The following is a 27,636-nucleotide window of genomic DNA, read 5'->3' on the forward strand; positions in this document are numbered from 1 at the left end:
ACAAATATGGACAGAAGCCAATTGTACTTTAAAAATACCATAAGTGGGCTCATGAAAAAGTGAGTTTACAGCTGTTATCCCACCACTCGGGGAGGTCCAGCTAATGGATTACAAGTTCAAGCCAGCATGGGCAACTGAGTGACTTAATGAAACTCTGTCTTAAAATTTTAAAAAATTAATAAAGGGTTGGGGATGCAGCTCAGTGCAAAGGCCCTGGGTTTAATTCCCAGTATCATAAAAAGTTGGAGGAGGGGGAGAAGAAAAGATAAAAAGGAAAAAAGAAGTGGGCTTTTGTGTCCTGGTGTAGTCTGTACTCAATTAGTTCATGCCTAGCTTGCAAGTAGAGCCTCAGGTCTGTTTCTCTGTCCTCCCAGTCATGTGAGCAACTCTATCTTTAACAAATCTCTCTCTGTCTCTGCAATCAGGGTACATTCTGGAGTCTGTAATCAGAGTGCCTGACCAGCAGGGGGTTTTAGCACCAAGGGCAGAGCTGAGGATGAGGCAGGTGGGAACAGGAAATGGGGGACCTCTAGGTCGCAACCAGACCTCAGTGAACAGACCTCAAGTGTCCCTGCCTCACACTCAGCATCTGAAGCTAGCTGCAGTGTGTTTGGTGGCTGATAGAGCAGAGCTTCCAGTCACCCTGTCCCTACAGTCCAGCTTTGTATGTGACAGTGAGCATGGAGCATTGCCCACCAGGGCAGCTCAGCCAGGCCCTGGTGTTCCAAGTCTTTGTTGTGGCTGATTATGTCAACCTGCTTGGCTGCCCATGCGGCTAGGCTCATTCTTCAGCACCTTCAGGGGCTCAGCCGATCCCGTGGGACCCAAAGTTCCCCTCACAGATCACACTGTTAGACTATCTGGCATGGTCCAACATCTCTTGGTACACAGACACTCTTGTCAGGCAAGATATCCCAAGGGCTTGGAGATGACTTTGCAAGGGCGGAGACAAAGGCCAGCCCTCTTTTGAGGAAGGTTCATTCTTTTTTGGGGGGGGTTGAGTTATCAGGAGTCGAACTCAGGACCTCACGCTTTCCAGGCAGGTGCTGTGCCACTGAGCTAAATCCCTGACCCGAGGAAGGTTCATTCTTCATTGTACCCTCCAGCCCAGTGCTGTGATATCCTGGGAGCCCCCTCCTTGCAAGCCTGTGATGCTCCATATGCACGAGTTGCATGACCACAGATGGAGCCAACTGTGAAATGAAGTCTCTACCGAGCACATAAGGCTTTATTTTCTTGTCATTATTCCCTGCATAACACAGCACATGAGAAGTAATCTAGAGATTATTTAAAATATATGGGAGGATGTGCGCAGGTTATATGCAATGACTATGCCAAATTATTCAAGGGACTTGAGTGTCTGCCGATTTTGGTAGCCATGGGAGGGGGCTTCCTGGAGCCAGTCTCCCAGGGACACCAAGGGCGACTGTCCTCAGGTACCACCTCAAAAGGGGAAAATGTGGAAAGAGGAGCAAATGCCCAATTGCTTAATTAACTGCAAAATCTCTTTAAATTATTGGGATCAATTTCTGGACCCTTATTCTATGATGTATCTGCAGATATACAAAATGGTATAGGGAGAAGGCTCATCTTTTAATAAAACAAACGTTTAGAAATAGCATAAGGACTTATCAGTAGGACTGGTTAAATAAACTGGTCTGACCTCACCGGCTGCGCCTTTGCACCTTTAAATATGAATGAGCACAGTCCGTTCTACATACACAAAGGCGGGATATTGTGTAGCTGTTTTAACTTTTATGAATGCAATGCAAAGCTTTGCATGCTAATATGACAATGTCTCCTGGAATTTTCCAGCGACAAAAGCCAAGTGTATCGGCTCTACTGGTCTGTGCCTGACTCCCTGTGGCCCAGTGTGACACCTGGTTCTTCCGTTTGTTTTACTTCTTCTCCTGCCCTCTCTGTGCTCTTTGACTTCCTCATTTCCCTCCTCCTCACCCTGTGGTCCTATACCCACCAGGGTTTTCTTTCACACCTCCTCAGGCCAACGTAAGCAGCCGAATCTGACCTTGCTGTTTACGCCAGGATTCTTCTGCACTTCCCTCTCTTGTGGTTCCCGGCATGCTGGTGCCTTCTCCGAATGACCTCCCAGGATCCTGAGAAAGGAGAAATGCTGGTCTTGGCACTGAGTGGGTTCTGAGCCCTTGAGTCTCATCAGAAACATCATGGATTCCATTTTCCAGGCTGTTCCTGTTGCTCAAACCTTCAGACAGAGGCATGGTGGTGACGGAGGGCACGGAGCTCCCCGGCTATGGCCTGTCTACGACCTCTCCGCCGGCTACTTGGCGCCAAAGCCCAGGTCCCAGGCTGGAGTGGGGAAAGGAGGAGGCGAGAAGGTAAGAGGGTTCTGATGAAGATGGTGGACTGTGCTTAGGTGTGAGGACCATGAAAGCAGAATGTTGCTGGGGTTGGAGGTCTTGAGCAGGTCATCATGGGTAATGTAGCAGGAGCAGAGGGGAGGAGCATGTCATAGCCAAGAGGATGCTCTCCACGGCGGTGTCTTAGTTTCCTGTGAGGATGAAATCTACAAAGCCCTCCGTGGTCCTTTAACAGCCTAGAGTCCTGGTCATTGGCACTGGAACTCCCTGTACCAAGGTCAGTCCTTCTGCACAGGTGGGGCCGGTCCAGGATGCTGAGGTGCCTGCATGGACTCTAGGGTGTTAGCCCTACAAGGGCATGAGAGGGCCAGCAGCACTATTCTGATCTGGCCCAGCAGGATGTGATGACTCTGTTAACCAGTGACACTGGGACAAGGTGGTTGCGCTTACTGTCATGGGTGGAATGAGGTACGCTCTACGTGGTGCTGGGAGCTTTCTGGAGGTTAGACTCCGGGCACCACAGTAGTGACTAACTTGTTCCTCACCAGGCTGCCTTCTCTTCTCTAGCTCACTGCCCACTCCCATGGGACTTCCTAGGGTCTTCCAAATAAACTGCTCCAACTCTTGTGTTTGTCTCAAGGTCCACTTCTGGGGAGCCCAAAGTAAAACGGTGATCATTGTGTCAGCCATTTACCAGGACCTCGTTATGCCCTGTACACTCACAGAAGCTAGACCCCTTCAGGTCTCTCGTCACCCTGCCTGGGAATGAGCTATTCCCAGCCACATCCTGTGAGGCTAAGAGATGCTCGAGCAGGGGTCCAAAGCAGATAAAGTGGAATCAAGCCTGGCTCTTGTCACCATACCTGAGGCACTGCTAACAGCAAGGACTGGAGTGGGGTCTGTACTGCCTCTGTTCCTCATGCTGAGTAAGCACCCATGTTCAGTAAGCACTCCCCTGCAATGAGCTCTGAGTCCTCACGCTGGCTAAGTAAAGCCTTTGACTTGTATTACCTAGCAGAGTCCCTACACCAGCCCTGGGATGTGGTTGCAGTCCCCATCATCCTTCTTTTATAAACAAGGTTCTTGAGGGGGAGTGGCTGCCCAAGGCCACATGCCCAAGGCTACACCCTTCCCCTCTACCCCAGGGATGGACGATGGTGGTGGACAGAACAAAAGAGGAGAGAGATAGTGAAGCCACAGCTCACCCTGCCACCAGCTGGGTGATGACATAGTTCTATCTTGGAACCCATCATGATCACACACAGGGTAAATGGGTCTATTCCCTGTGAATTATCCATCTGCTCATTAACACACTAAAATAAAAATCAGCAGAGCCTTCTGACTCCCAGCCCCTGGGGGCATAACTACATAACTTGAAAATGACTCTTTATTAAGTCTGATCAAATGCTCATTGTTCAGTAAGTAGAAATCATGGCATTTCCCTCCAGGCATGGGGCTCATAAGCAACAGTTGGATAAGCTTTTTATTTGGGTTGGACCAAAACCCTCCTTGGCTCCATTTCCAACAACTGACACCAGCTTTAATGGGGAAAGCAGCAGGCGGCTGGGTTTTGCTTTTGGCTCCCAAGTCTGCAGCAAGACGCAAGGAAGCGAGCAGATGTCAAAAGAGGCCTCTGATCTGAGACAGGACAGTGGAGATGAGCATCCGGGCCCAGGCTGAGCAGTGTGTGGAGCGCCTACAGTGGTGGCTGACAAAAAAGAGAAGTGCGGTCTAGGTTCAGCCCTGAAGACTGATAGATTTCGGCCGGCGCTAGAAAGTAATAAGACAATAACATGCCTTTATTATGGGCACAGAGAAGACCACAGATGAGTGGGGTTGGGGAACGTGGATCTTCTGGGGGGCCCAGCTGAGAACAATGGTAATATATGGCCAGGCTGGAGGCGGGGATTAGGGGGATGGACCAGCTGACGTAGCACTCCAGCATTGGGTGGGAAAATGAAACAGGACACTACAAAGAGGAGCAGGAACTCATAATATAACTCAGATGAAGAAGGGTAGGGCTTAGCACATGGCCTCTAGTGGCCAGTGCCATATTGGCCATGGCACATAGCCTCCAGCAGGTGGCGCCACGGCGATTCTAAAGGAATTATAATGAGAGAAGGAACCCATCAAAGACCACAGTTGGAGCGTACCAGCCCAACAGCCTCAAAGCCTAACAAGGGTGAGCTGTAAGGAGGTTCAGCCAGAACACCAGTAATTCATTCACAAGTCATTCCATAAATATTTATTGCGGACCTACTAAGTGCTAGCACTTGGCTAGACATGGAGATCAGATAGTGAATAAAAAAATGGGGTGCTCTTAAAGATGTCACAGGTCAGCTGGGAGAGGCGGTCCATGCTGAAGCAGAGTGTAAAGTCTGGGGTCTGAGAGGGCTGGGTGTGGAGGTGTGTGGAGCAGGGGCCAGGCAGACCTCACCCCAGAGCTGAGAAAGAAGTGTCCTTATCTCTGTCCTCTGAGAATCTCCAGGGATGCGCAGTACATCTGGTATGTACAGATCCAGTTGTGGCCTCCAAGATCCCTCTTTCTTCTTGCCCTCAAACTCTCATGTACTGGACATTGGCACCCAAGAACAGGAAGTCCTAGGAAAAACAAGACAACTCAGGATGGCGAGGAGCAGCCTCTACTTCAGGAAGATGCACCTGTGATGTAAGGGAGCCCCTGGCTTGGGAAATGCAAGCTGCCAGAAACCAGATCAGTGCACAAATCGCTATTGTGCCCCTAGCCCCAAGATCCTCAAAGCACGGCTTATACCAGCTACCTTCTCCAAGGCAGCAGTCTATCTGCCATTTTCCAAGCTGTGGCTCTTTAGCAGGCCTCATAAGTGTCATTTGTATCACCTAAATTTTCTCTCCTTGGTGACGAATGAAAAATTGTGAGCTGCTGCGGTTTCCTCTCCTGCACTTAAGCTTCTATCACCCAGAGGGGCAGGAACTTGGAACTCAAGGAAAAATCTAATTCTGCCCACAGCCACTGATCCAACCTGTGCCTTTGGTAGCCAGAAAAATGGATGAAGTTGACCTTAAAATTATAATGAACGTGATAATATGTAATAAATCTTCCTATGTACAAAACATGGACCTATAAATTTTCATTATTGGCCTCTTGCCTTCACCAAAACCTGGGAAGGGCTTCACTCCATTTTACAGAGGAGAAGACTGAGACCAACTGTGTGAACTGTCACACGGCCTTCACTTTGAGTAATGATTTGTCTGGCTCCACTTGTAAGCACTCAACAGTAGCTGACTCTTAAGTATCCTGAGGCCCAAAAGAGCTCCAAACACTTGTTTTTCAAACATAATACCCAACCAGTGCTTCTACGTTCCCACCCACTCCCCAGCCGTCCATCTTCTTAACAGTTCTGATTTCCTGCCTGTTGGCCAGGCATGGCACAGCATGTCCTGTGGTGCTCACACCTCTGCCGGCCCGGTTGTCTCCCCTGGGAGATGCTGTTCAAGAAAGTTAAGCTGAAATGGGGGCACAGATGGACCACAGAACACTTGGTCAGAACAGTGGCTAGGATAGTGAAGAATGAGGCATGTGTCTTGGTATCAAAATAGTTAAGTCAATTATGGTCCATCTGCTGGATGGGACCATGTACAGCTATTTAGTGCTGGGAAGTGGAAACCAGGTTACACAAGGGGACCAGCCTTGGGGTGATACTAAAATAAAAATGGTGTGTGTGTGTGTGTGTGCGTGCATGCGCGTGTGTAGGGGAAACAGCATAAGCAATGGAAGTATAAAAGCCAAACCAAACCAAACCAAAAAAGTTAAGAAAATCTTGGGTGGAGGAAGACTGGAAAGAAGTATCACAAAATGCAAATTGTACTTAATTTTCAAAAGCGTGTGTGGGGTTATAGCACGTGTTTCAAACAGGCGGCGCAGGAAACACATAATCTAGCTCTTCCACTTCATAATTAAGAAATAATTATTAAACCTTAATAACTGGCTTTCAGAACCTAACCTGCTGGCAAGTTGGTTCCTATTCTGAAAATGAGCTGGTTTTGAGGTCCCTGCAGCTCTCCTGTGGGAGGGTCTCAGAGCTTCACCATAGTCCTGCTGTCCCAGTAGAGGTGCCATGTCCACAGGACCTGGGATGGCTTGGTGGGATAGTGCAGCTCCTGGAGGTTGCTGCCGCGTCCAGCTTTCCCAGCTGCGGGGGGCTGGTCCTGCCCAATAAGTGATGGCCTTGAAACCTGGCAGACTAACCAACTCCCACCCCGCAAATCCTCTAAGCCCCCTCAACCCACTCACCTTGTGGATCTGGAAAACAAGGTCGTAGAGCTGAATACGCTTTAGCAGAGGTAGGGGGAATCCTTGGGCCAGTTTCTCTGCAGGTCCACAGCATTGAAAGAGATGCATTGATAAACAAGTACAGGCAAATTTTTACTGAAGGATTTTGCTTTTGGCATACGCTACACAGCATATGCCCACCAAAGATGATGAGGTAGGTATGATTATTATTACATTTTATGGATCAGGAAACTGAAGCACAGAGTAGCCAAGTAGCTTGTCCTAGATTACACAGCTAGAAAGTGGCAGAACTGGGATTTGAGCCTAGCAAGGCTGGCAAGAGAGTCTAAGCCAGGAGCCAAGGTGCCTTGTGGAGGACATGACAAGTATGGGGCAGGGACACACAGGGTGAGGAGCAGGTGGGTGTCTCCTCCCTGCCCTCTGCCCCACCCTGCTTTCTGTTGCAGTAAAATGAGGGCGCACCTCATGGAAACTGGGTTTGGGCTTTTATTCTCTATTTTTTGCCTAAGCAGTCAAGCAATGGCCTGGGAAAAGTGAATGCACATCTATGAATTCAAGGTGGCTGCCCTGTGCTCTCAGTATTAACCCTGTCCTCAGCTTTTCCCCTGCACTTTCAGGTGTGAGGGGCACTTGTCTGAGTCTCTTTTCTCTCAAGAGGAGGTCGCTGTGCGCCAGATGCTATTCCAGCTCCCCACCTCCACCCAAGCCGCCAAGGACCCTGAGGCCAACTTCAACATCCCATCTCACGGGGAGGCCGCTTGAGCTGAGAACTGACTTGTTCAAAGCCACATGGCCCTCAAGAGAGCCCTAAGTCAAACTCTCAACTCTAAGTCAAACTCTCTTTCTCTCAAACACTAAGGGACACTTTTGACTTGGAAAATCCATGTTGATTCTTACCATTGACCTCTGGGTAGACATTGTTGACCATGAAGTAGTTGAGGAAGCCTCCCAGCAGCTCCACCTGGTGGAGAAAAGGAGAGGTACACTGTGACATGCAGGCAGTGTTGCCCACCAACAAACATGGCCCAGTGGTTCTGTCCCTGCTGACTGGGCAAAGTCATGAAAAGAGCAGATTGTAGATAGATACCGCTAGCTTGCTACTATTTATAAATGAAAAGTAATCTGAAGTGCGCATTTATATGTATGCAAATAAATAGAATTGTTTTGCAAGGCTACATGCCCATCGTCTTCCTTTAGGAAGAACATCAAGGGTCCACTTGGCCTTTACCGTATCTTTAGCATTTAATTTTTTCAAACAGTGAGATAGTTTCCTGGTGACTTGTGTAATTTTTTAAAAGTTAAGTGAACAAAATGGGCATCTCTACAAAAATTATGAAACACAACTTTTAAAACGCATAGAGAACTGTTTTCCTTTTTAATTTTTTTGTGGCTCTGGGGACTGTGTGTGGTAGGCAAGTGCTGTAGCACTGAGCTACATCCCCAGCTCTTTTAAAAATTTTTATTTTGAGGCCAGGTCTTGCTATATAGCCCTTGGCTGGCCTTGAACTTTCTATTCTCCTGTTTCAGCCTCCCAAGTAGCTGAGACTATAGGTGTGTGCCAGCACATCTGGCTATGAAGTTCATATTAATGTCCTCATTTTGCAGGAAAGGAAAGTGAGGGCCACAGAATCAAAGTGACTTAGAGGCTGGACAGCAGGGTCAGAATTTTATCAGAGGAGGCCATCATGAATGGTGAAGGGAAAGGCAATGACCTCGAGTCAAAGCCCACTATCTCTTCCCGGGAAGTGCTGTCACCCCTTTCCAGAAAGTTCCTCATAACTTCAGTCTCCCCCACATCTTCCCATCTTTTTCTTCCTTTCATATGGGGCCATCCGCTTCATTGCTTTGTTCTCCTTGTGAGAATCATTCCATGGTTTTGCCTTCCTGGCTTTCAATTCCTCTTGTTTTAGTAACACAGACCCTCTCTCCTGGGAACCCTCCTTTCCACTCTTAGTCCCTGTGTTCTGGGTAGCCGACTGCAGATCCTGGCTCTAGGAGTGTATATGAGCCCCGTGGCTGGCTGTTAATCTTCTTCAACTTTCAGTCACAGTTTGTGTCTTAAGAATGGGCCCCTAGCCAGGTATGGTGTGTACCCCTGTAATGCCAGCACTCTAGGGGTCTGAGGCAGAAGGACTGCAAGTTCAAGCCCAGCCTGGGCAGTTAGCAAGACCCTGTCTCAAAAGAGAAAAAAGGGCAGCTCAGTATGAAGGCCCTGAGTTCAGTTCAATCCCAGTTCTCCAATAAACAAACACACGAACAGGCGCCCCACCGAGAGTGAGAGCTAGCACAGGGAGTCTTTTCATTTTGTATTTTTTTTCTTCAAAAAGTGAAACTATAAGAAACCCTGTGGTTTGCTATAGAGGCTTCCAGAGGATGAAGCCAAAATTCATGAAGGTGGAACGGAGGGAGAGAGATTCTTGATGCACTCATTTGAGCACGTGAGTCCAGCTATGTCTGAAATTTTTAGCCTTAGTTTGTTTTTTTCTGTTGTTTTTCAATTATATGACCCTATGAATGCTTCCTTTGTGCTTAAGACAATTGAGCTGACAGTCTTTCCTTGCAGGTCAAAGAACTGTGTGTAATAGGCAAGTTAGGCGTATGTTAATGTATGTTGGGATATAACTATTCTTGGCCCTATGCCCTGGGTACTCCAGCAGTTCTATACTTCCCTGGGGCAGAAATGAGATCTGTTCTATTTTTCTAGTTCCTGTTATAGGAGCCACAGCCATTGCTTAGTAAACACTCTAAATTAATTAGTATCTTAGTCACATGATAAGTAAAAACAAGCAAGACTTACATTGAATACACCTACTCTGGATTCTTTCAGTTCCACGTGTAACCTAGGAAGAATCAGAGACGGTTCCTAGACGTGAGCCTTATACCCATGGGAAGGCTAAGCAAAGGGGCTCCCTAGGAAGGAGACAGCGCTGGGTGAGAAGGAGGGGTAGGGTGGGGTGAAAAACATGATTAAGTAACTAAAAGCCACAACACAGCAACATCGGGAAGACTGACAGAGGGGAGGCGAGGAGTATAAAGGAGCTCAATCTTTGTCATTTCAGGTAGTTAATATTGATCTCCAAAGTTCATAAATTAAGGAAAAGCAGTACTTTTCTGTATGAATTATTTAGAAATTTGAAACTTGTTGGGGGGCAGGCCGGTGGGGTAATACGCTTGGGTCAATTGGAGTGATACTCCCAAATGGTGGGCTCTAATACCAACAGGATCACATCAAATCCTCCTCCCCACCCCCAGCTTCAGAAAAGCAGCTGTAGTGTCCAGATGGGGCCTAACAGAGCACCACAGTCTGTACAGGAAGCTGGCTTACTTTCCAGGGTCCAAGATCCCAGTAATCCTGCTGCTGTTGAAGGTCAGCGTGGCAGATACATTAGTGGCCTGAAAAAGCCGGTGGAAGGAAAGAGATGTAAATGATGGAGGTTGTCAGGACAGGGAGAGCTGTCTGCTCTCAACAAATGACTCAGTGAGTTGAAGCAGGAGATTTCCCCAGTAGATTGTAGACTCCCACAGGGCTCATTTTAGGTACTCAATAAATGTCTGAACTTGGCCTTGAACATTTTTACTCGAAATTGCTGACTCTGCTAGCAGTTAAACTTCGAACAGACTACCAAGAGAAGGCATAGTGTATCTATCCCTGGAGAACTCTAAGAAAAGATCATTAGTAGCTATCTCACTGGCCAAGATTCCGCTCTAGTCATAATAGTAATAAAATATATTTTATTTAAAAATACATGAACAATAAAAACAATTTTGATGACAATAGCAGCACTATCAAATTTAGATATACCCTCTGAGAGGAATGGCCCACTTTCAGAGATCTGACTTGCTGAGTTTCTAGGCTAACACAAAAAAGTGAAGCTCTGCATCTAGTAAGCAGCAACCCTGAGGACTTAAAATCCCTTCTTTATTAGTTGTGGTCCATCAAGAAAGAAAAAAAATGTCTGGGGATATAGCCCAGTGGCACAAGCACCTGTCTGGCAAGCGCAAGGTCCTGAGTTCGACTCCTGGTACCCCAAACAAAACAAAACAAAACAAGAACCAAGAAAGAAAGAAAAAACCACTTTCAATATTGAATGTGGAGGCAATTTCTGCAAAGAATTGGTTATACAAGTGACAGAATTATGAGGAAACAAAAAATTTGGTGAAGCTGTACCCCAGACGATAGGAACAGAGGGTGGGGTTGGGATAGTGAGAGCCATCTTGGAGGATACATAGTGCCTGCAGAGTCTCTTGCTCAAGGCAAAGCAAGAGAAATAATATTCTGGCTTCTTCCTTCCTCCCAACCTCCATTCTCCCGACCCTACTTCCCAATGGTGGACTGTAGCTGGATGTCAGAGTGCAAGGGAGCCTGGGAAATGTAGTCTTTACGCATCGGATATAGATACAGACCAGAGAGAACACAACAAAGATTCATCCATATACCCTCCTCCCCACAATAGCCCTGATTCAGAAGGAGGTACCTACATTAAATAAATAAATCTGCAAGTAGCTACATACTAAATATCTTGGTAACAAAGCCCTGTGAAGAAAAACAATGGGGAGCTGCAACAACAACAACAAAATGGCAAGAAGTGAGATAAAGGGCTTGGGACCAGGGATATAGCTCAGTGGCATAAGCCCCTGCCTGGTAAGTGCAAGGTCTTGAGTTCAATTCCTGGTACCAAAAAAAAAAAAAAAAAAAAAAGATAGAAAGGCTCTTTGGGGAAGTAATATATCAGTTGAGACCCAGAGGAATCAGCCAGGTGGTGAAAAGCATGCAGGGAAAGGGAACAGCATTTGCAAAGGCTGTGAACCTTACCACACCAAGCCGGAAGACAGATTTTCTGACAGAGTCTGGCAGGAGCACAAAGCCCTCAATCTCCATCTGGGGGGCCAAGGACAGATTCCCAGGACTCAAGTTTAGGAGTGGGGCAGAGACCACTCCTCCCTGGAGCTCCAAGTTCATGTTGGGATACAGCCTGGCTATCTAGGGACAGAAGTAAGAGATTATGTCAAGACAAGAAAATAAGTATGTCTGCAGAGTCATAAGGAAGTCACCTAAAGCTGAGAAGCCTTTTTGGTTGATTTTATTCCCCACAAAATGCTCTGTGCCTTTTTTTCTTGACAGCACACTGGACATCCATCTGTCACCACCATGTGGCTCATGGTTCACTTGCATTCTACTGTATATAGTCCTTCTTGGCTCGATCCAGCTCTACAGGGCACAAAGTTGTCCCCAAGGTTTGGCCATTACTTTGACCGCTCCCCTGAGTGCCCTTGGCTGTTATTTTCAGGAGAGCATTCCTAGAGGTGGAGTGCCTGGGTCAAAGGGCAGGGCGTTAAGGAAGCTTTTGGCAGTTTTTTTTTTTTTTTTTTTTTTTTTTTAGACAGGATCTCACTATGTAGTTGAGACTAGCCTTGAGCTTATGTAGCGAGACTGGCTCCTGCCCCATCCTCCTGAGTGCTGGGATTACAGGCATGCGCTATGGTGCCTGGCTTTGGGCAGGTATTGCCAACCGTTCCCCAGAAAGATCAAGCTGCTCTTCCCCTCCCCGGGGAATGGTGGGAGCCATTGTCTCTCCATGCCCTCAGCACACCTGGGAGACAGCGTGTGCTAACACCACGCAGCCTTGTTTTTAAACTAGGACACAGCCAGATTCTGCCATTTCAAAAGTGTTCAGTTTTCTGAGGGCAGAGAATTTAATTTGGGACAACGCTGCTCCTTTTTTTTTTTTTCCCTGGTACTGGGAATCGAACTCACGACTTTGCGCTTGCCAGGCAGGCGCTGTGCCGCTGAGCTAAATCCCCAGCCCCAAGGCTGCTCCTTTGGGTGGTTGTGTAAATGTAAAATCTACACCCTGCTCTAGATGGGAGGAGTTTGGAAGGCTGAGGAGGAAAATGCTTTACTGAGAGGTTGGCAGAGTTGCTTCTTCACAGGTGGTTCTGATGCAGATGGGAAGAGGGAGGAGGAACTTCTCTTTCTGGGGTGAAAGTACTACTGGGGCCAGGGTGTGGTCAAGGGATGCTCCTAAGGAAGCTGCCTGGGACAATATGGTGGGCTCTAGGGAGAGAAAAGGCGTGTAGGTGGTGCTGTCTGGAAGGACATGACCCGCCACAGAAGCTGAAATCTTTCCCACCATTCTAATTGCCTTCAGCCACCACCAAGCCTTCTGCAGTGCATTTTAAACACGACTCCTGCCTGAGCTGCATCCGGGAAACCTGGAGGTTTGGGGAGAGGACTGGCCGATTTCTGTGGGATTAAGTGAGGGAGTGTACGTGAAGAGTTTGGCCCAGCAGTGTCAGAGCTACCGGGCTAGTTAGTGCATGCAACATGAATGTAGCAAAAGGCTGGGAAAAACTCCGTGTCCTTCCACGGAGGACTGGCTAGACAGCCATGGTTAACACACACCCTGGCAGGTCAGATCCCATGGGAAAAGTCAGGAAGCTCTTTCTTTGTGTACACCGAAGGGTGTCCCAGGTACAGAAGGGGGGCAATATCCAAAATGGTGTATAATATACCCCCATTAGCATAAAAATGGGGGAAAGATGCAGCATGTTTGGTATAGATTGTTTATTTCTGTATGTATGTAGAGTGTCAAAGAAGGATGCACATAATCTTATGCTACTGGGAGACTCCCGATGGAAACTGGGTGTCAGGTAGCTGAAGTGGTTAGGAGACCCTCCATTCTATAACCTTTCATATCATTTAACTAGTGAGCTGTGAGAATTTCCTTTCCATTCAGAAAATAATTTTTTAAAGCACCCTCAGCATGCCTGGCCCCTAGTAAGCCTTCTGTCACTGTTAGATGATATTAAATGGGGCAGCCTTTATAGAACATGTCAGCATTCTTTAGGACTTTTAGCACCAAAAAAAATAAATAAATAAAATTAGAAGACTGGAACACCTGCATGGTTCCACATGACATGACGCTCAGGCCTCTGCTACTTGAAGGGAGCCTGCAGCCTGTGGCTCCCTGGGGCCTCCCTGCTGGCCTTTTGCCTCTCAGTGAAGCAGAGAGGGACACAGGTTTTGGAGAAAGCTTGGAAGTCAGAGGAGCTCAGTCTGTGCCCGTGAAAAGCTGAGGGCACCTTACCCGGGGAGCAAAGGCTCGAAAGGACTTGGTGGTTAGTCGGAAGGGAGAGTCAGGCGGAATCTGCAACAAAGAGACATAAAGACTTTTTAGGGAGCGGATGCTGGAAGAGAGTGGGGAAAGTGGAGGGTGTTGAGGATGGGTACTTCTCACTGAGAGGGGCTCCTGTGGTGGTGAGGAGATGCCTACCCTGGATTCACCCCAGGCTGAGCACACAAGTCTCCTGAGGCTTGGTTGGGGTCCAGGGTTATAGGTGACGTATGCATCTCACTCAGAGGGTCTTTGAGGGTGAGATTTATAAACACAAAGAACTGGCATAGGCTCCTGGCTGTGTTGCTCTGTGACCTGGGGCCTGTTTTCTTCTCCTGAGCCTCTTCTGTAAAATTGGATTATAATAGTCCCCACCTTCAGGCAGGGCCTGGCACATGGTGCACCAGGTGGGTGTGCGCGGGTGTGTCAGCATAACAGGTGAAAGTGTGGCAGGGCCACTCCCAAAGGAATGTGGTGAGGGCTTTCTCAGAACGAGAAAGGCGACATGGCACAGTTAGGGTCTAGACACGCATGTGCAGTTCTAGCCTGGCTCTGTAACTTAGATCGCATGCAGGCTATAATATGTTAGTGTGTTATTATTTAAGGGAGACAAAACCACAGAAATTGTATAAAAGGCAAAACTCTGCCATGGTCGGGGCTCAGTCTTTTGGGTATTGGCCTACTGAGCTTGTGCTGGCACAAATAAGATTGCTACCTAAAAGCAAACAAAGAAAAGACTCAGTCTCATCTCTCTAAGCCAAAATCCCACTACATTTCTTGGGAACTCGTGTCCAGGATTTGGAGAGGAGGCATTTCCACCTCTTTTGTACCCAGAGTGTGAACCTTGGAGCTTCGGGTTGACCTCACCTGGCACCAAGGGATGGTTTGATCCATAGGGAGGACGAGCCTCTCCCTATGTGCTGGGGTGAGGACCCCAGGTGCACAACAGAACCCCGTGAGGCTCAGGGACTAGCTTAGGGAGTGCTTCCCATCAGATTGGTAAGCGCCCTGGTTCATTTTGGTAAACCTGCCCCTAAGAGGCTAAGGGGGCGCCTGATCTCCTCCAAGGTTGCCCAAGTAAGTTTCATCAAACTGAAGCTGCCACTCTGAGGTGCTGGGCGCTGGGCAGCGAGTTGGAGTTGTATGTTTGTGTGTGACTGAGAGGGACGGCAGAAAGGTTTGGACCTGACCAAAGGAGTGAGTGTGAAGCGTCCATCGAGGCTCTGTGGTGACCTCATACAGCTTATGGTCCGTCAGGTTTGCTCGGGAGTCTGATCCAGACCAGGTATTACTGAGCTCGCCGATGCTGAGAGGCGCCTCAAATATCTCCCGCAGGAGAGTGGCCGGAGACAGACAGAGCGAGTGTGTTATCTTCTCCACGTTAACCTCTCCCTTTCCCCTTTTCCTCTCTTGTGTGTGGAAGGTGTCTGCTAGGGAGAAGAGATGGGTGGAAAGCACAGTAACCCAACTCCCCTGGAGTGTACGCTAAAGAATTTTTAAAAGGACATTCAGGTGACTGTGGTATTAAGCTAAGTCCCGAAAGACTCTGGACATTCTGTGAAATTGACTGGCTGTCGTTTGGGGTAAGCTGGCCTTCTGAGGGCTCACTTGATAAGGAGCTAATTAGCCGAGTGTTTAGGATTGTTGTGGGGGACCCTGACCATCCTGATCACTTTCCTTATATTGACTGTTGGCAAGACTTGGCCCTGTCCCAGCCACCTCAGCTACCTCCAAATGTCAGCCAAAGTCCAATAAACCGATTCTGTCTGGAGAACCAGGAGATCCACCTCCACGTAGCCCACTGTATCCACCCTGCCACTGCCACCCACTGCACCTGCCGCAGAGGCCCTATCAGAGCTGGTCAGCCCTCCAGGGATCACTGCTTCCTCACTGTCATCTGAGGCCTCCCTGGAGACCCTCCAACAGTGACCTCCCCTGCCCCACTATTCTGACCCCTCACGTGCTGGTGGGCACCCATTGATAGGACCCCTCCAGCAGACTGACCCTCTGGCATCACCCACGAGCCACGTAAATGCTGCTTGAGAGACTCAGGGACCCCTTTACCATAACCAACAGGGCAAATCCAGAGAGGTGAATGAGTGTTAGTGTACTAACCCTTCACCACTGCTGACCTCCTTAACTGGAAAAATCACAGGCCTTCCTATACAGAGAAACCCCAGGCAATGACTGGCTTGATGCAGCCCATTATCCAGACCCCATAGACCCACAGAGACTGATTGCCAACAGCTCCTTCTGACCCTGTTCAACACCAAGGAGCATTAACAGGTTATTCCGGCCACCTATGATAGCTGGAAGAAAATCCCCTGGCTGGAATGCTGGACCTCCAGGCTATGCCCATAGCCATTTTCCAGGAAAAGATCCCCAATGGGACCTGCAAAAGGAGGACTCTGCCTGATCAAACAGTTCCAAGAGATCCTTCTAAATGGTCTGAAGGCTGGAGGAAAAAGGGCCATGAATGTGAGCAAGACCTCAGAGGTACTCCAGGGGCTGGAAGACAGCCTGAGCCAGGTCTCTGAGAGGCTATATGAAGCGTTCCGTCTGTAGACCCTCTTCAACCAAGAAGCAGCTGAGAAGCAACAGATGGTAAATGTGGCATTTGTCAGCCAAGCTCAGAGCGATAGCCCACATGAACTGCAGAAGCTGGAGGCTTTCACTGGGATGAATGCCAGAGAACTATTGGAGGTCTCCACAAGGTGTTTGTCAACAGAGATCAGGAGGTCCGATGAGAGGACAGTCATAATATAAAGCAAAAGGCAGACTTGCTGCAACCACTGTGGTGGAATGACCAGGACACCTCTGTGAGGACATGTCCAGGGGCAAAGGGTGAAGCCAGTGAGGAGGACAAGGAGGAGACCAGTGGAGAAGCTGACAGAAGGGGTCATCCACCCAGAGAGAAAGCTGGGTTGGAACCAATGTGCCCACTGCTGCAGGTGTGGACCCTAGAGGAATGAATGCCCCAACTGGATGAACCTCCTGCCCCAACAAGAGAACAGAGGTCAGGTAGTTCAGGGCCAATACCAGCCAGCTCAGAGGCCACGTGGGGTGACAGAGGATGATTTTATAGGCTGACCACCATGAGAGAATAAAGAGGACTAGGACAGACTGGGTTCTGTTTTGTTAGGCCCCCAAGAGCCTATGGTCTGAATAAATGTAGGGGGACATCTGTTGACTAGGGTGGAGAGTTCTGTAGTGACCCAACTCCTGCACCCCCTCTCACAGAGACAGACCACTATGGTGTGGGCCACAGGTAACCGAATACATCATCTTTTCCTGATACCCCGAAGATGCAATTTAGGCAGCCGTGATGTCATTCATGAATTTCTCTACTTCCCTGACTGTCCCACAGCTTTATGGATCTAGGCTTGTTGAGAAAGTTACAGGCCCAAATAAATCTGAACTTGCACAGACAGGCTGCTCTGACTTTACATAGGCCAGAAGCAAAAGTCATGGCACTTATGATTCCCTAAGGAGAAAAATGGTGCCTCTACAGTCTCAGAAAAAAGCCACATCAGGGACTTGAGTTTTCCTTCAAAAGTACCTGGAGTATGGGGCTGATGACAATCCACCAGGATTAGCTTGGGACATACCTCTAGTAGTATAAAACTAAAGCCAGGGTCAGAGCCAATTTGCCCCCAAAAAACAATACTTCATCCCTAGCAAGGCACAGATTGGGATGTAGAAACAACTGGAGAGGCTTCTGAATTACAGAATCTGTAGACCTTGCCAGTCACCTTAGAACACACCTGCCAGTTCAGAAGCCGGGCACAGGTGGCTATCAGCCAGTTCAGGATTTGTAAGCAGTAAGCCAGGCCACTGTCATGCTACACCCAGGTGTCCCAACCCCCTACACTTTCCTGGGTCTTATCCCCTCCTAAGCTGCCTTCTTTACATGTTTAGACCTCAAAATTACCTTCTTCTTTATCTGCCTGGCCCCACAGAGTCAGCCAAGTTTTGCTTTCCAGTGGGAGAAAAAAATGGTGACAATGGCCAGCTGACTTGAACAAGGCTGACCCAAGGATTCAAAAATTCCCTGATCGTTTTCGATATGGCATTGACTGCTGATTTAAAAGTTTTCCTGGTGGACCAACATGGCTGTGTACTGCTTCAGATGACTTGGTGCTGGCTGGAAGGTCTCGAGAGGATTGCATAGAAAAAATGTGACAGCTCCTTATTGTCCTACGGGAGGCCATCTACAAGGTCTCTAGGAAAAAGGCCCAAATTTGCTGAGGGTCAAATACCTCTGTTTCCATTTGTCACAGGGGCAGCTCCAACTCATGTCCAAGAGGAAACAGACAGCTTGCTCAATCTTAGTCCTGATAACGTGATGCCAGGTCTGATAGCTCCTTGGGGGTGCTGGTGTCTGTACAATCTAGATACCTAACTTTTTGGTCTTGGCAAAACTCCTTTATGAGGCAACAAAAGGGAGAAAATGAGAACTTCTGTTGTGAGACCAGGTACAGCAAAAAGCCTTTAAAGAGATCAAACAGGCCCTCACCAATGCACCCGGCCTGGGGCTTCTGCATGTAACTAAGCTTAAGCCTTTCTTCTTGTACGTTAGCAAGTGCACTGGCACTGTAGTGGGTGTTTTAGCCCAGATGTTGGGGTCATGGCATCGGCCGGTGGCAAACCTCTCCAAGAAACTGGACTCTGTTGCTCAGGGCAGGCCACCTGTTTTTGAACACTTGCAGCTACAGCCCTCTTGGTGCAGAGGCTGACAAACTGACTATGGGACAAGAATTGACAGTCCAAGTGCCATACTCAATATTGACATTACTGGAGTACATAGGACAATACTGGCCAAGTAATGCCTGGATGGTCAGATACCAGGGGATGTTATGTGAAAACCCAAGCATTCACCTAGAAATAGTGCAGACCTTGAACCTGGCAATCCTCCTGCCTTTCAGGCCAGGCTAGCCAGATCACGACTGTATGAAGGCCATGGATGAGGTATGTTCCAGTCAACCAGAATAGAGGAACAGCCCCCCACAAAACCCCAGTGCTGACTACTTTACTGATGGTAGCAGTTTTGTAAAAGAGGGAGAACACCTTGCAGGGCACTTTGTGGTCACCCTAAATTCCACCATTGAGGCAAAGTCTCTGCCAAAGCAGACCTTTACACAAAAGGCAAAATTTATCACGCTAACTTGCACCCTCCAACTGGCGGCAGAGATATGTGTTAATATATACACAGACTCTAAATGTGCCTTCACCACCCTCCAATACATAGAGCTTTGTATAAAAAAGGGTCTAATAAACTCAAGAGGAAAAAGTCTTAAAATACGGCAGAGAAATCCTTAAACTCTTAGATGCTGTGTGGGCCCCTAAAAGAGCGGCAGTCAGCTATCGCCAGGATGTCAGAGAAGAGACACCATGGCCGCCCAGAGACACTGTAAAGCAGACCAGAAAGCAAAGTTCCCAGCCTCCGAAAAACAACAAATCAAGGTCTATGGCTGCCGCACTGTTCCCTAGTCCACTGGCAAAACGGAACCTCGATTACTCACGATACAAGAGTACTTGGTTTAAGACCAAGAATGAAAGCTACCTCCCAGGTGGGTGGTAGAAATTGAAAGATGGCCAGGTAACAGTCCCGAGGCACTGGCTCCAGCTTTTGCCAAAAAGTTTCGCTGAGACACCTGTATGGGCCAGACAGCCATGGGTCAGCATTTCTATGTCCCACGGCTCTTAGCACAGCCTGAGTCGTGTGTGAGCAATGTGAAAGATGTGCCCACAACACCCGAGTCAAGGGCCCAAGGTTGTTCCTGGAGTGCAGTGCTGGGGGAGCCCCGCTTGAAAATGTGGTTATAGACTGCACTGAGCTTCCCGGAGTTCATGGCTACACGTACTTGTGAGTCTCTGTGTATACCTTCTCAGGGTGCATAGAGGCCTTCCCCACCCACACAGAAAAGTCCGGTCTACCGAGAAGGAGGGGCCTTGGTCAGTCAGACACAAATTACTAACCTAAAACAGCCAGCGTAAATGCACTTTGATGTATGTGTAGTCATAAGTATTGGCCCAGAGACATCTGTCATACGAACAAAGTGGGCACTTGTTATAGGGGGCCCAAGGCCTGGATGTACTGTGAGGAGGCCTGGATTGGGAGCAGGAATACTGACTCAATGACAAGTACATGTGTGAAGAAAACCTGAGCTTTTGTGCCCCAGGGGGAGCTGTGTTTCATAGGCCACTTGAGAAAAAGAAGGCACAGCAGCACCCCTTCAAAGGGTGCTGCTACATCAGATTGTCAGACAAAAGCCTACAACCCTGTTAATTTTACCATCATTAACCCAAGAGATTCCAGATGGTAATGGGGCATCCAAATTGGCATCCAGATCTATAGATGGAAAAGAAAGACCCAGCGACTGTACTAGATATGTAATCTGTACTAGACTGTACTAGATATGTAATCATACCAGAGATTACAGATTAGATAAAAAAGATTTCTCATGTCCCAGTCCAGACCTGAAAAGTTTGGGATCCCAGGGAGTTGTTTAGAAGATGATTTTCAATTCTCAGGTGGTTCAAAACTCTCATAGGTATTAGACTTTTGATCATGTGGGTTTGCTTAATTCTGGTTATATAGTCTATCTTGAGCTTCATTAAAGCAACAGTCAAAAACAAAAGGCCATCCACAGGATGAAAATATAAACCTTTAAACTGAGATGATGCTCTTTGACCCAAAACAGGAGGTCTGAGCTTCAAAGGGGAGAACGTGGTGGGCTCTCCTAAAGAAATACTGTGAGGGCCTTCTCAAGAAAAAAAGGCAGCACTGCACAGTTAGCTTCTAGATACACATGTACAGTTCTAGCAGGGCTCTGTAACATAGACTGTACCCAATCAGGCTACAGTGTGTTACTGTGTTTTTATTTCAGGGAGACAAAGGCACAAAAATTGCATAAAATGCAAAACTCCGCCATGATCAGAGCTCAACCTTTTAGGTATTAGCCCGCTGAGCTTGTGCCAGCACAAATAAAGTTGCTTCCTAAAAGAAAAGCCTCACTTTGAAGATACCAAAGTATAGCACAACAACTCTTGATAATCTCCTACCTCTTTTGTCTGTAACTCACTATTATTTGTCTATTTGTTTTCCTGAGAAACTATTTTGTAGATAATAATATGTAAAACGATAACCATTGATAATTTCCTACCATTTTGTCTGTAATTTGCTAAGTCCCCCCTATTATTATGTTATCCTTCTTCTACTCTTTAAAATAAAAAAAAAAAGAAAGCAGTGCCAAGTAAAAGAAAAGCCTCGGTGTCCCATTCCTCTATGCAACAATCCCACTAAAAAAGGTGTGTGTGTGTGTGTGTGTGTGTGTGTGTGTGTGTGCGCACCACAGTGGGTCCTACCTATGTGTGCATAGACACAAGCATGCACACACACACACACACACACAGAGAGAGAGAGAGAGAGAGAGAGAGAGAGAGAGAGAGAGAGGGAGGGAGAGAGAAAGATCAATTATCTGTAGGATAAAATACTCCCCATCCATCGGCCAGATAGTCCCTGATTATTACCAAGTAGATCGCACCGTGTCCCCCATGATCTTGACATTGTTCATGAGACCTCAATTTTTCTGAAGTACTGTAGGAAACAGCCTTTTAAACCCCAGAACTGCTAAAGAAACTGGACATACACTAAAGATGCGAATGTCCCGTACACAAAGTCCCACTGCAGACAGTTGTTTCAGAGCTGACTGTTAGGAAGACTTTGTCTCTTCTTTTCACTATGAAGCACCTAAGTCATGTACCCTTTTTGCTTTGGCTACAAGGAAACTCCCAGACAGTTTTGTGATTTTTGAAAAATCAATGTTTGGGCCCAATGTTTTCATAATTGTTCTCTACTTTTCCCTTAGCCTTTATTTCTTTTTCTTTATAATTTTGTACATCTATTATCTTGCCTCATTTGCTAAAATATTCTTCATAAACCTCCAGGAATCAAGATAAGAGGAAATACCATTTAGAAAAGCAGATCTAAACTAAGAAAAAAGTAAAACACCGACAAACTGCCACCTAGAGTTGTTCTGCAGGAGAAAGAACTTTGGCTTTAAGCTTGTTGGTAGCCAAAGTAATAAAGGGAAGCTGTGCTGGCTTATGTTTTTCTTGGTGTTGATTTTTTTTTTTCTTAGTTTAAGTTACGGTTTTACTGATGTAATAAGGGTGGGGAGGAAAGATGAAAGCAGGGGTCAGTTGTGCTGTCCCTGGGGAGCCCTAGTTTGCCCCATCCTCACCATATCGTCTGTGATGGAGAAGTTCATGTACCCGGCCTGGTAGTAAACCAGGCTGGCAGTATTGAAGACGTAGTCGGAGATGGCGAAGTAGACCATCTGGCTGTGATCTTCTGGAAGGCTCAAGACGGGAGGAAGAAGAGCAACTGGGGAGCGGTGGTCATGATGGAAAATTTCTCCCTGGAGAGAGAGAGAACAGGATCCAGTTGAACTTTTCAGTCTGTCGCAGGGCTGGGCATCTGAGCTGCAGTGGCTGCTGCGTCCCTGGCGGAGGACACTGGCAGGAGCCATGGTCTGCAACTCTGCCCCTCGAGAGGTTTCCTTGGCTCTTACTGCAAACCCCCCAGAATCTCAGGAAGCCACAGGACAGGCTGCCAGCCCCTCTGTCCCTCAGGGCCAGCTGTGACTGGCCTCCCTGCAGGGCACACAGCTGGAGGGGACAGAGGAGGAAGGGAGCAGTTTTAAGGCCTGAAGGTGGTGACTCCTGCTCCCCCCCCCCCCCCCCGTGGCTCTGCCTCCTCCACAGCGCCCTGCTCTCAACACAGCAGCAACCAGCAGGGAGGTGAGCACAGATCTGAAGTTCTGGATCAGTGGCCCAGGAGTGAGCTGCCCTGGCATTGCAACCCCCAGGCCATGCTCCAGAGCCCTCACCTTAAACATCACATCCAGCATCTGGGCTGTGGCTTGAGGGGCTTCTGTTAAACTGTAGTCAACATCTAAGAAGCTGTCAATCTCCGCTGTGACTGAGAACCAGGGCAGGAACAAGATTAGGGGCCAGACATGGTATTCAGCTGATGGAGAAGGGGCAAGAGCTCTGGCCGACCCATGCAGAGCCCCCACCCTTTGCCTAAGGACGCCCCACCCAGCCCAGACCTGGGCCACAGAACTGCTTCTCCAAGAGAGAGACAGCATGGATTCTCCTGTCCTCCTGGGAGGTTAGCAGTGGTGGGGGTGCTAGGCTTAGCCTGGGACCTAAGCAGTTTCACACACACACACACACACACACACACACACACACACACACACACACCAGAAGCCTGGTCTGGCAGGCGTGACACCTTCAGCTTCTGTTGCAGCTTTGTGCTAAGGCAAATAACCAGGATGGTCAGGCAAGTCCCAGGGCCTGGGTTCTGTGCCCCAGGGCCATAGGCTGGCAAATATGCAGGTTCCCGCACACTAGGTGGGCTGGGCAGCCTGGGCCTCCGTGAAGGGCCTCTTAATACCACATGGGGGCCTAGGGACCAAAGGACCACCACACAGAGAACGTCTCAGACAGTTTGTCAGGCGCTGTCTCTCCAAACGTTATGTGTGCAACCTGGGTCCGGGGACACCACTTGTAAATGGTTACTCCGGAGACCCATTCATATGCATAAGCAAAGGAGGAAATATGAATTGCTTCCTGCAGCCTGTGCGCAATAACAAAGGATGCAAGACCTGAAATGTCCCTTGGTTGGGGCTACTGAATGAAGACACACCCACAGGATGGAGTACAGCCCAGCTAGGAACCAATGAGATTTGTGACCAGTGCCACTCCGGACAACTCTTTGGTAGGACCTACAACACGCCACACGTGGCCTGTAGTTTCACTCCGAGGTGTATATCCGGAGACACACGCCATTGGTACTGGAACATTCACAGTGGCACAACTCAGGATGGTGTAAAGTGGAAACTACCCAATGGCCTTCCACGGTAGAGTGGATGCTGGTAGGGGGAGGGTTCTCAGTGCGTACCAACAGCAAGGAGAATGGATGAACAGTGTGACTGGCCTCACGTCTTAAAGATGAACAAGTTGCCTGTGAGGCTAGGTAGTGACTGAAGGGGACCCAAAGAGGTTCTGCTTTGATCTGGGAGCTGATTCTATACATAGGCTCCATGTGCAAAAAAATTTTTAAGCTACACACTTATGTTTTGAGTACATTTCTCTATGAATAAAAAGTTTTCTAAAATGCCTTCACTTTATGTGTGCTGATCTAGAAGGCTCTCCAAGGTACATGGATTTAAAAGGAACTACAGGCAAAACAATATATCTATTAGTGCTGTGTGTACTAATAGATATGTACTCATAATTATGCATATACTCATGAATAAACATGATACATACAAGAATGGATAGCCATATGCTTATGTAGATTTATATTTGTACATGCAAAGAAAATATACCCTCCAACAGAGCTCACCTCCTGGCCAGTTGGGGAGAAAAGAGATTATTGTGTTGAAGATTGAATCCAGGTCCTCACACATGCCAGGCAACTGTTCTACCATTAAATTACATCTCCAGCCCAAACACATGGATTTTCAAATTGTTACTTTCTATATGTCTGTCCTACTTAATGTTTTATAAGGTACAAATATGCTGCCGTAGAAATTAATGGAGCTAAAGTGTCCCTGGGTGGGTGGGCACCTTACCCGGCAGGGTTTGGAGGTAAGGCTGTAGGTCGGAGGTCACTGATTCCTCAACTATTTCACAAATCTGGGGGAAAAAGGGGAAGAGAAAGGCTGAATGAGCTTCTCAGCTTCAGTCTGGCACTCTGATAATTACTTGAGGGACATGTCACCTGTTGTCTCAGTGATCCTTGATTCTATAAGTCTTTGCAAATGTTTATCGCGTGCCAGGCACCAAGTAAACAGAAATGATTTTCAAAAGGCCCCTGTATGGACTCCAGTAGACTTTCAAAGTCTATGCCAACCCCGGGCATCTGAGCTGGGTGAAGGGGCCCAGATTGGAGACAACACAGGAAACAACACCATTCAAAGACATTTTCTTTGGGAAGCTCTGGCTTCTCAGACGTCAGAGAGCCACAGCAGCACTAAATAGCAACTAGAAATAGTCACACGCATGAATGCATAGGAAATATATCCTTCATAACGGTCACCAGTGAAAGGTGAGCTGGATATACAATGTGTCCCATTTCCTCTGGTGCCCACAGAGGACCGAATGGTCATGTCTGTAAGCTACTTACACACTATTTATTGCCACGCACTGAGCTGTATGCTTCTCGAGAGATGGAAATATGTTTCCAAGCCTGCTGTATTTGCTATTGTGATCACTTGAATTATTTATGTGTAAACCAATGAAATATGACTGAGAAAAGAGGTGTTTCTAAGAAAATCAAAGATAAATATTCTGGAAAGGTGAGATGCTAAAGTAGGCAGTTAAATTTGGACATGACAACAAAAAATCATAGGAGAAAGAAATTATAAAAATCTAGACGTCTTCTGCACGGGGATGGTTTTGCAAGTGGCATTAAATTCTCATCATGGCTAAAGCAGTGGAATTTGTGGCAGCTCACTTATAGGCAAGAAAGCCAAGCAGTGCCAAGCAGGAGCTGTTTCCAAAGAGTAGTTCTGCATCCTGGGGCAAAAGATGGCAAAAGAATTTTCATTTACTTTATCTTAAAACACTTGGATTAGTGTATAACCGTGTTTATGAGAGAGCCCTCAGCTTAACTTTTTAATTAACCAGTTATCACTGATTGCAATGCCTCCAGGTATGCTATGGCTGAGAGGGTTGTGGGGGCACTGGCTATGGGTGCTTGCAGATGGCTTCTCAGAGGAGCGGACATTTTAAGGGCAATCTTAAGGGTGAGTAGCAACAGCTAAGTACGAGGTGGTGGGAAGGGTGGTGCCAGGACTGGGCAGGTGAGGGCCTGCATCTACCTCCCTCTGCAGCTGCCCCGTGTTCTGGGAGGGGAGGATGGCAATGAGGAGCTGCCGGAGAGTAAAGAAAAGGGCGGGAAGGAGCGTTTGCGGAGGTTCACTGAGAAACCCCTCTTAGCCTCACTTAGGATCATTCCCTCTGTCCTCCTTCAGACAACGTCTCATTAGACCACCCCAAAGTCCCTGAACTCCTTCGGGGACTGATGGATTGGGGAGGGGGGTCTGGGGGACTTGGTCCCAGGTGCACAGTAGGGTCTCCTGGGGGGCGGGGGCAGGGTTTGTTAGGGGTGCAGAACGAGGATGGGGTCAAATCCTGCTCGGTCTCCACTGGTTGTGTGACCTTTGCAGCGGCTCTCTGTTTGTGGTCCTCTACCACGGGATAAAATGGCAAGGCCAAGTGCTTCCCAGGGGCTTGGAGGGAGGACGAGAATGAGACAGTATTTACCCCCAGAGAGGAGCTATGCTTAGACCTCTGGCTCAGAAACCGCACCCACCCTGAGTGGGGATTATCCAGGTCCTGTACCAGAATTTGGGAAGAGAGCTCAGGCGAAAGAGACCCTGAAGGCCTGCAGACTGACACAGGAGATTCAGGGGTGGCAAAGCTGGCTGGGGAAGCAGGCCTGACCTGCTAATTACAAGATCCTGGAAAACATGCCCAGGACAGTCCCCAAAGCCCTGCACGTGGACTTTTCTCAAGAACTCCAGCAGGTTTTCAAGAGGGTGGCGAAGACCTGATGTCAGCCTAAGGTACAGCTTCCCAGCATCCCCTCTCAGGAACTGGACCTAGAAATTCTCGAGAGTTTCCTCAAGATCTGGACAGCATAAGAGGATATAGACAGCAAGAAGGCTTGTTATCATGGCTTGCCTCATGATAGCCCACCGTGCTTTCCCTAGGGTGTTCTTTTATCTTGCTTTTCCCTCCAATCTGCCCAAGCTCGCTCTGCAGAACCAGTTTCTCTCTCACTCTTCACTTTTACTTTTTCAAATAAACCTTGCCACTGGCTTTTGCTAGTTTCATTCAGTTCTTTGTTCAAGGTGTGAAGAACCTGGAATCTACTCCAGAAGGAGAGGTGAACAACCCAGAACCTGGTAACATTTAATCAGCCAGCCACTTTTAAAAGGAGCTACGCTATAATATTTTGGCACAGAAAGGCCATTCTGATAACAGGATCAGGGATAGGCAGGATCTCTGGCTCTCCCAAGACACCTGGCCCTTCCAAGGCCTTTGGCATAAGAGGCTCTGCACCCCCTTTTTGAGAAGGGCTGAATCCTGGGCTTGCCTCTTACAGCCAGGTGACACTGGGCAAGTTACCCCACTGCTCAGAGCCTCTCTGTCACATGCAGAGTATGGCACCTGCTTCCTAGGTTGAGGTCTTGGCTCAGCAGGGCTGTGAGTACAAAGGGCTTGGCTCACTGATCCCAGCCAAAGCACAGGCTCGAGGAATAACACTTGTTATTTTATAAATAAGTTATGCTGTGATATGTTCTTCATTCCTTTACCAAAGCAATACTTTTTTTTTTCTTGAGACAAGATCTCACTGTGTAGTTCTGGCTGGTCTTGAACTCAGTATGTAGCCCAGGCTGGACTTGGACTGACAGCGATCCTCCTGTTCCAGCCTCCTAAGTGCTGGGATCATAGGTTTGCCTCACTACGCCCAGCTACCAAGGCAATAATTCTTATAGTACTTTACTGCTGTGATGATTAATTGTAATGTTTTACGAGTATTATATAATATCACTAGTCATTATTATTACCATCATCAAAATGGGCATGTAAATCAGCATAACAATGTGGCAACAGCGTGTCTAAGTAAGAGGCTGGCACGTTTCTCAAGTTCACTTAAACTTGAGAATCAGGAAAGGGTACAGCTTGCTGTGTTGTGGGGTCTGCATGCTAATCCCTCTTCCACCACGAGAGGGCGCTCAAAGCCAGACTAGAGGTTGGGGCGGGGGAGACAGAGAGAGAGAGACAGAGAGAGAGAAAGAGAGAGAGAGAGAGAGAGAGAGAGAGA

General features: G+C 47.9%; 1 protein-coding gene across 6 annotated transcripts in view; it reads right to left on the reverse strand.

Annotated features, from left to right (window-relative positions):
- Positions 1 to 4,554: 4,554 nt before the first annotated feature.
- The window catches only part of LOC102012257 (lipopolysaccharide-binding protein), a 30,775-nt gene continuing 7,693 nt past the window's right edge, over positions 4,555 to 27,636 (reverse strand). The window contains exons 6-16 of one of the 6 annotated variants that reach the window (XR_001235614.1): positions 24,374 to 24,437; positions 22,619 to 22,710; positions 21,971 to 22,147; positions 13,698 to 13,757; positions 11,423 to 11,590; positions 9,935 to 10,002; positions 9,407 to 9,449; positions 7,507 to 7,570; positions 6,610 to 6,686; positions 6,320 to 6,524; positions 4,555 to 4,937 (exon numbers count right to left, since the gene is read on the reverse strand). Coding sequence is in view for 1 of the 6 variants with exons in the window: in XM_005392536.2 (XP_005392593.1) it covers positions 4,893 to 4,937; positions 6,610 to 6,686; positions 7,507 to 7,570; positions 9,407 to 9,449; positions 9,935 to 10,002; positions 11,423 to 11,590; positions 13,698 to 13,757; positions 21,971 to 22,147; positions 22,619 to 22,710; positions 24,374 to 24,437 (858 nt within the window). In the remaining 5 variants the exon portion in view is untranslated. The remainder of the gene's footprint in view (positions 4,938 to 6,319; positions 6,525 to 6,609; positions 6,687 to 7,506; positions 7,571 to 9,406; positions 9,450 to 9,934; positions 10,003 to 11,422; positions 11,591 to 13,697; positions 13,758 to 21,970; positions 22,148 to 22,618; positions 22,711 to 24,373; positions 24,438 to 27,636) is intronic. The other 5 variants (XR_001235615.1, XM_005392536.2, XR_001235616.1 and 2 more) reach the window with 5 other exon arrangements.

The sequence above is a fragment of the Chinchilla lanigera genome, unplaced genomic scaffold, assembly GCF_000276665.1.
Source record: "Chinchilla lanigera isolate Chin_1 unplaced genomic scaffold, ChiLan1.0 scaffold00044, whole genome shotgun sequence".
Classification (NCBI taxonomy): domain Eukaryota; kingdom Metazoa; phylum Chordata; class Mammalia; order Rodentia; family Chinchillidae; genus Chinchilla; species Chinchilla lanigera.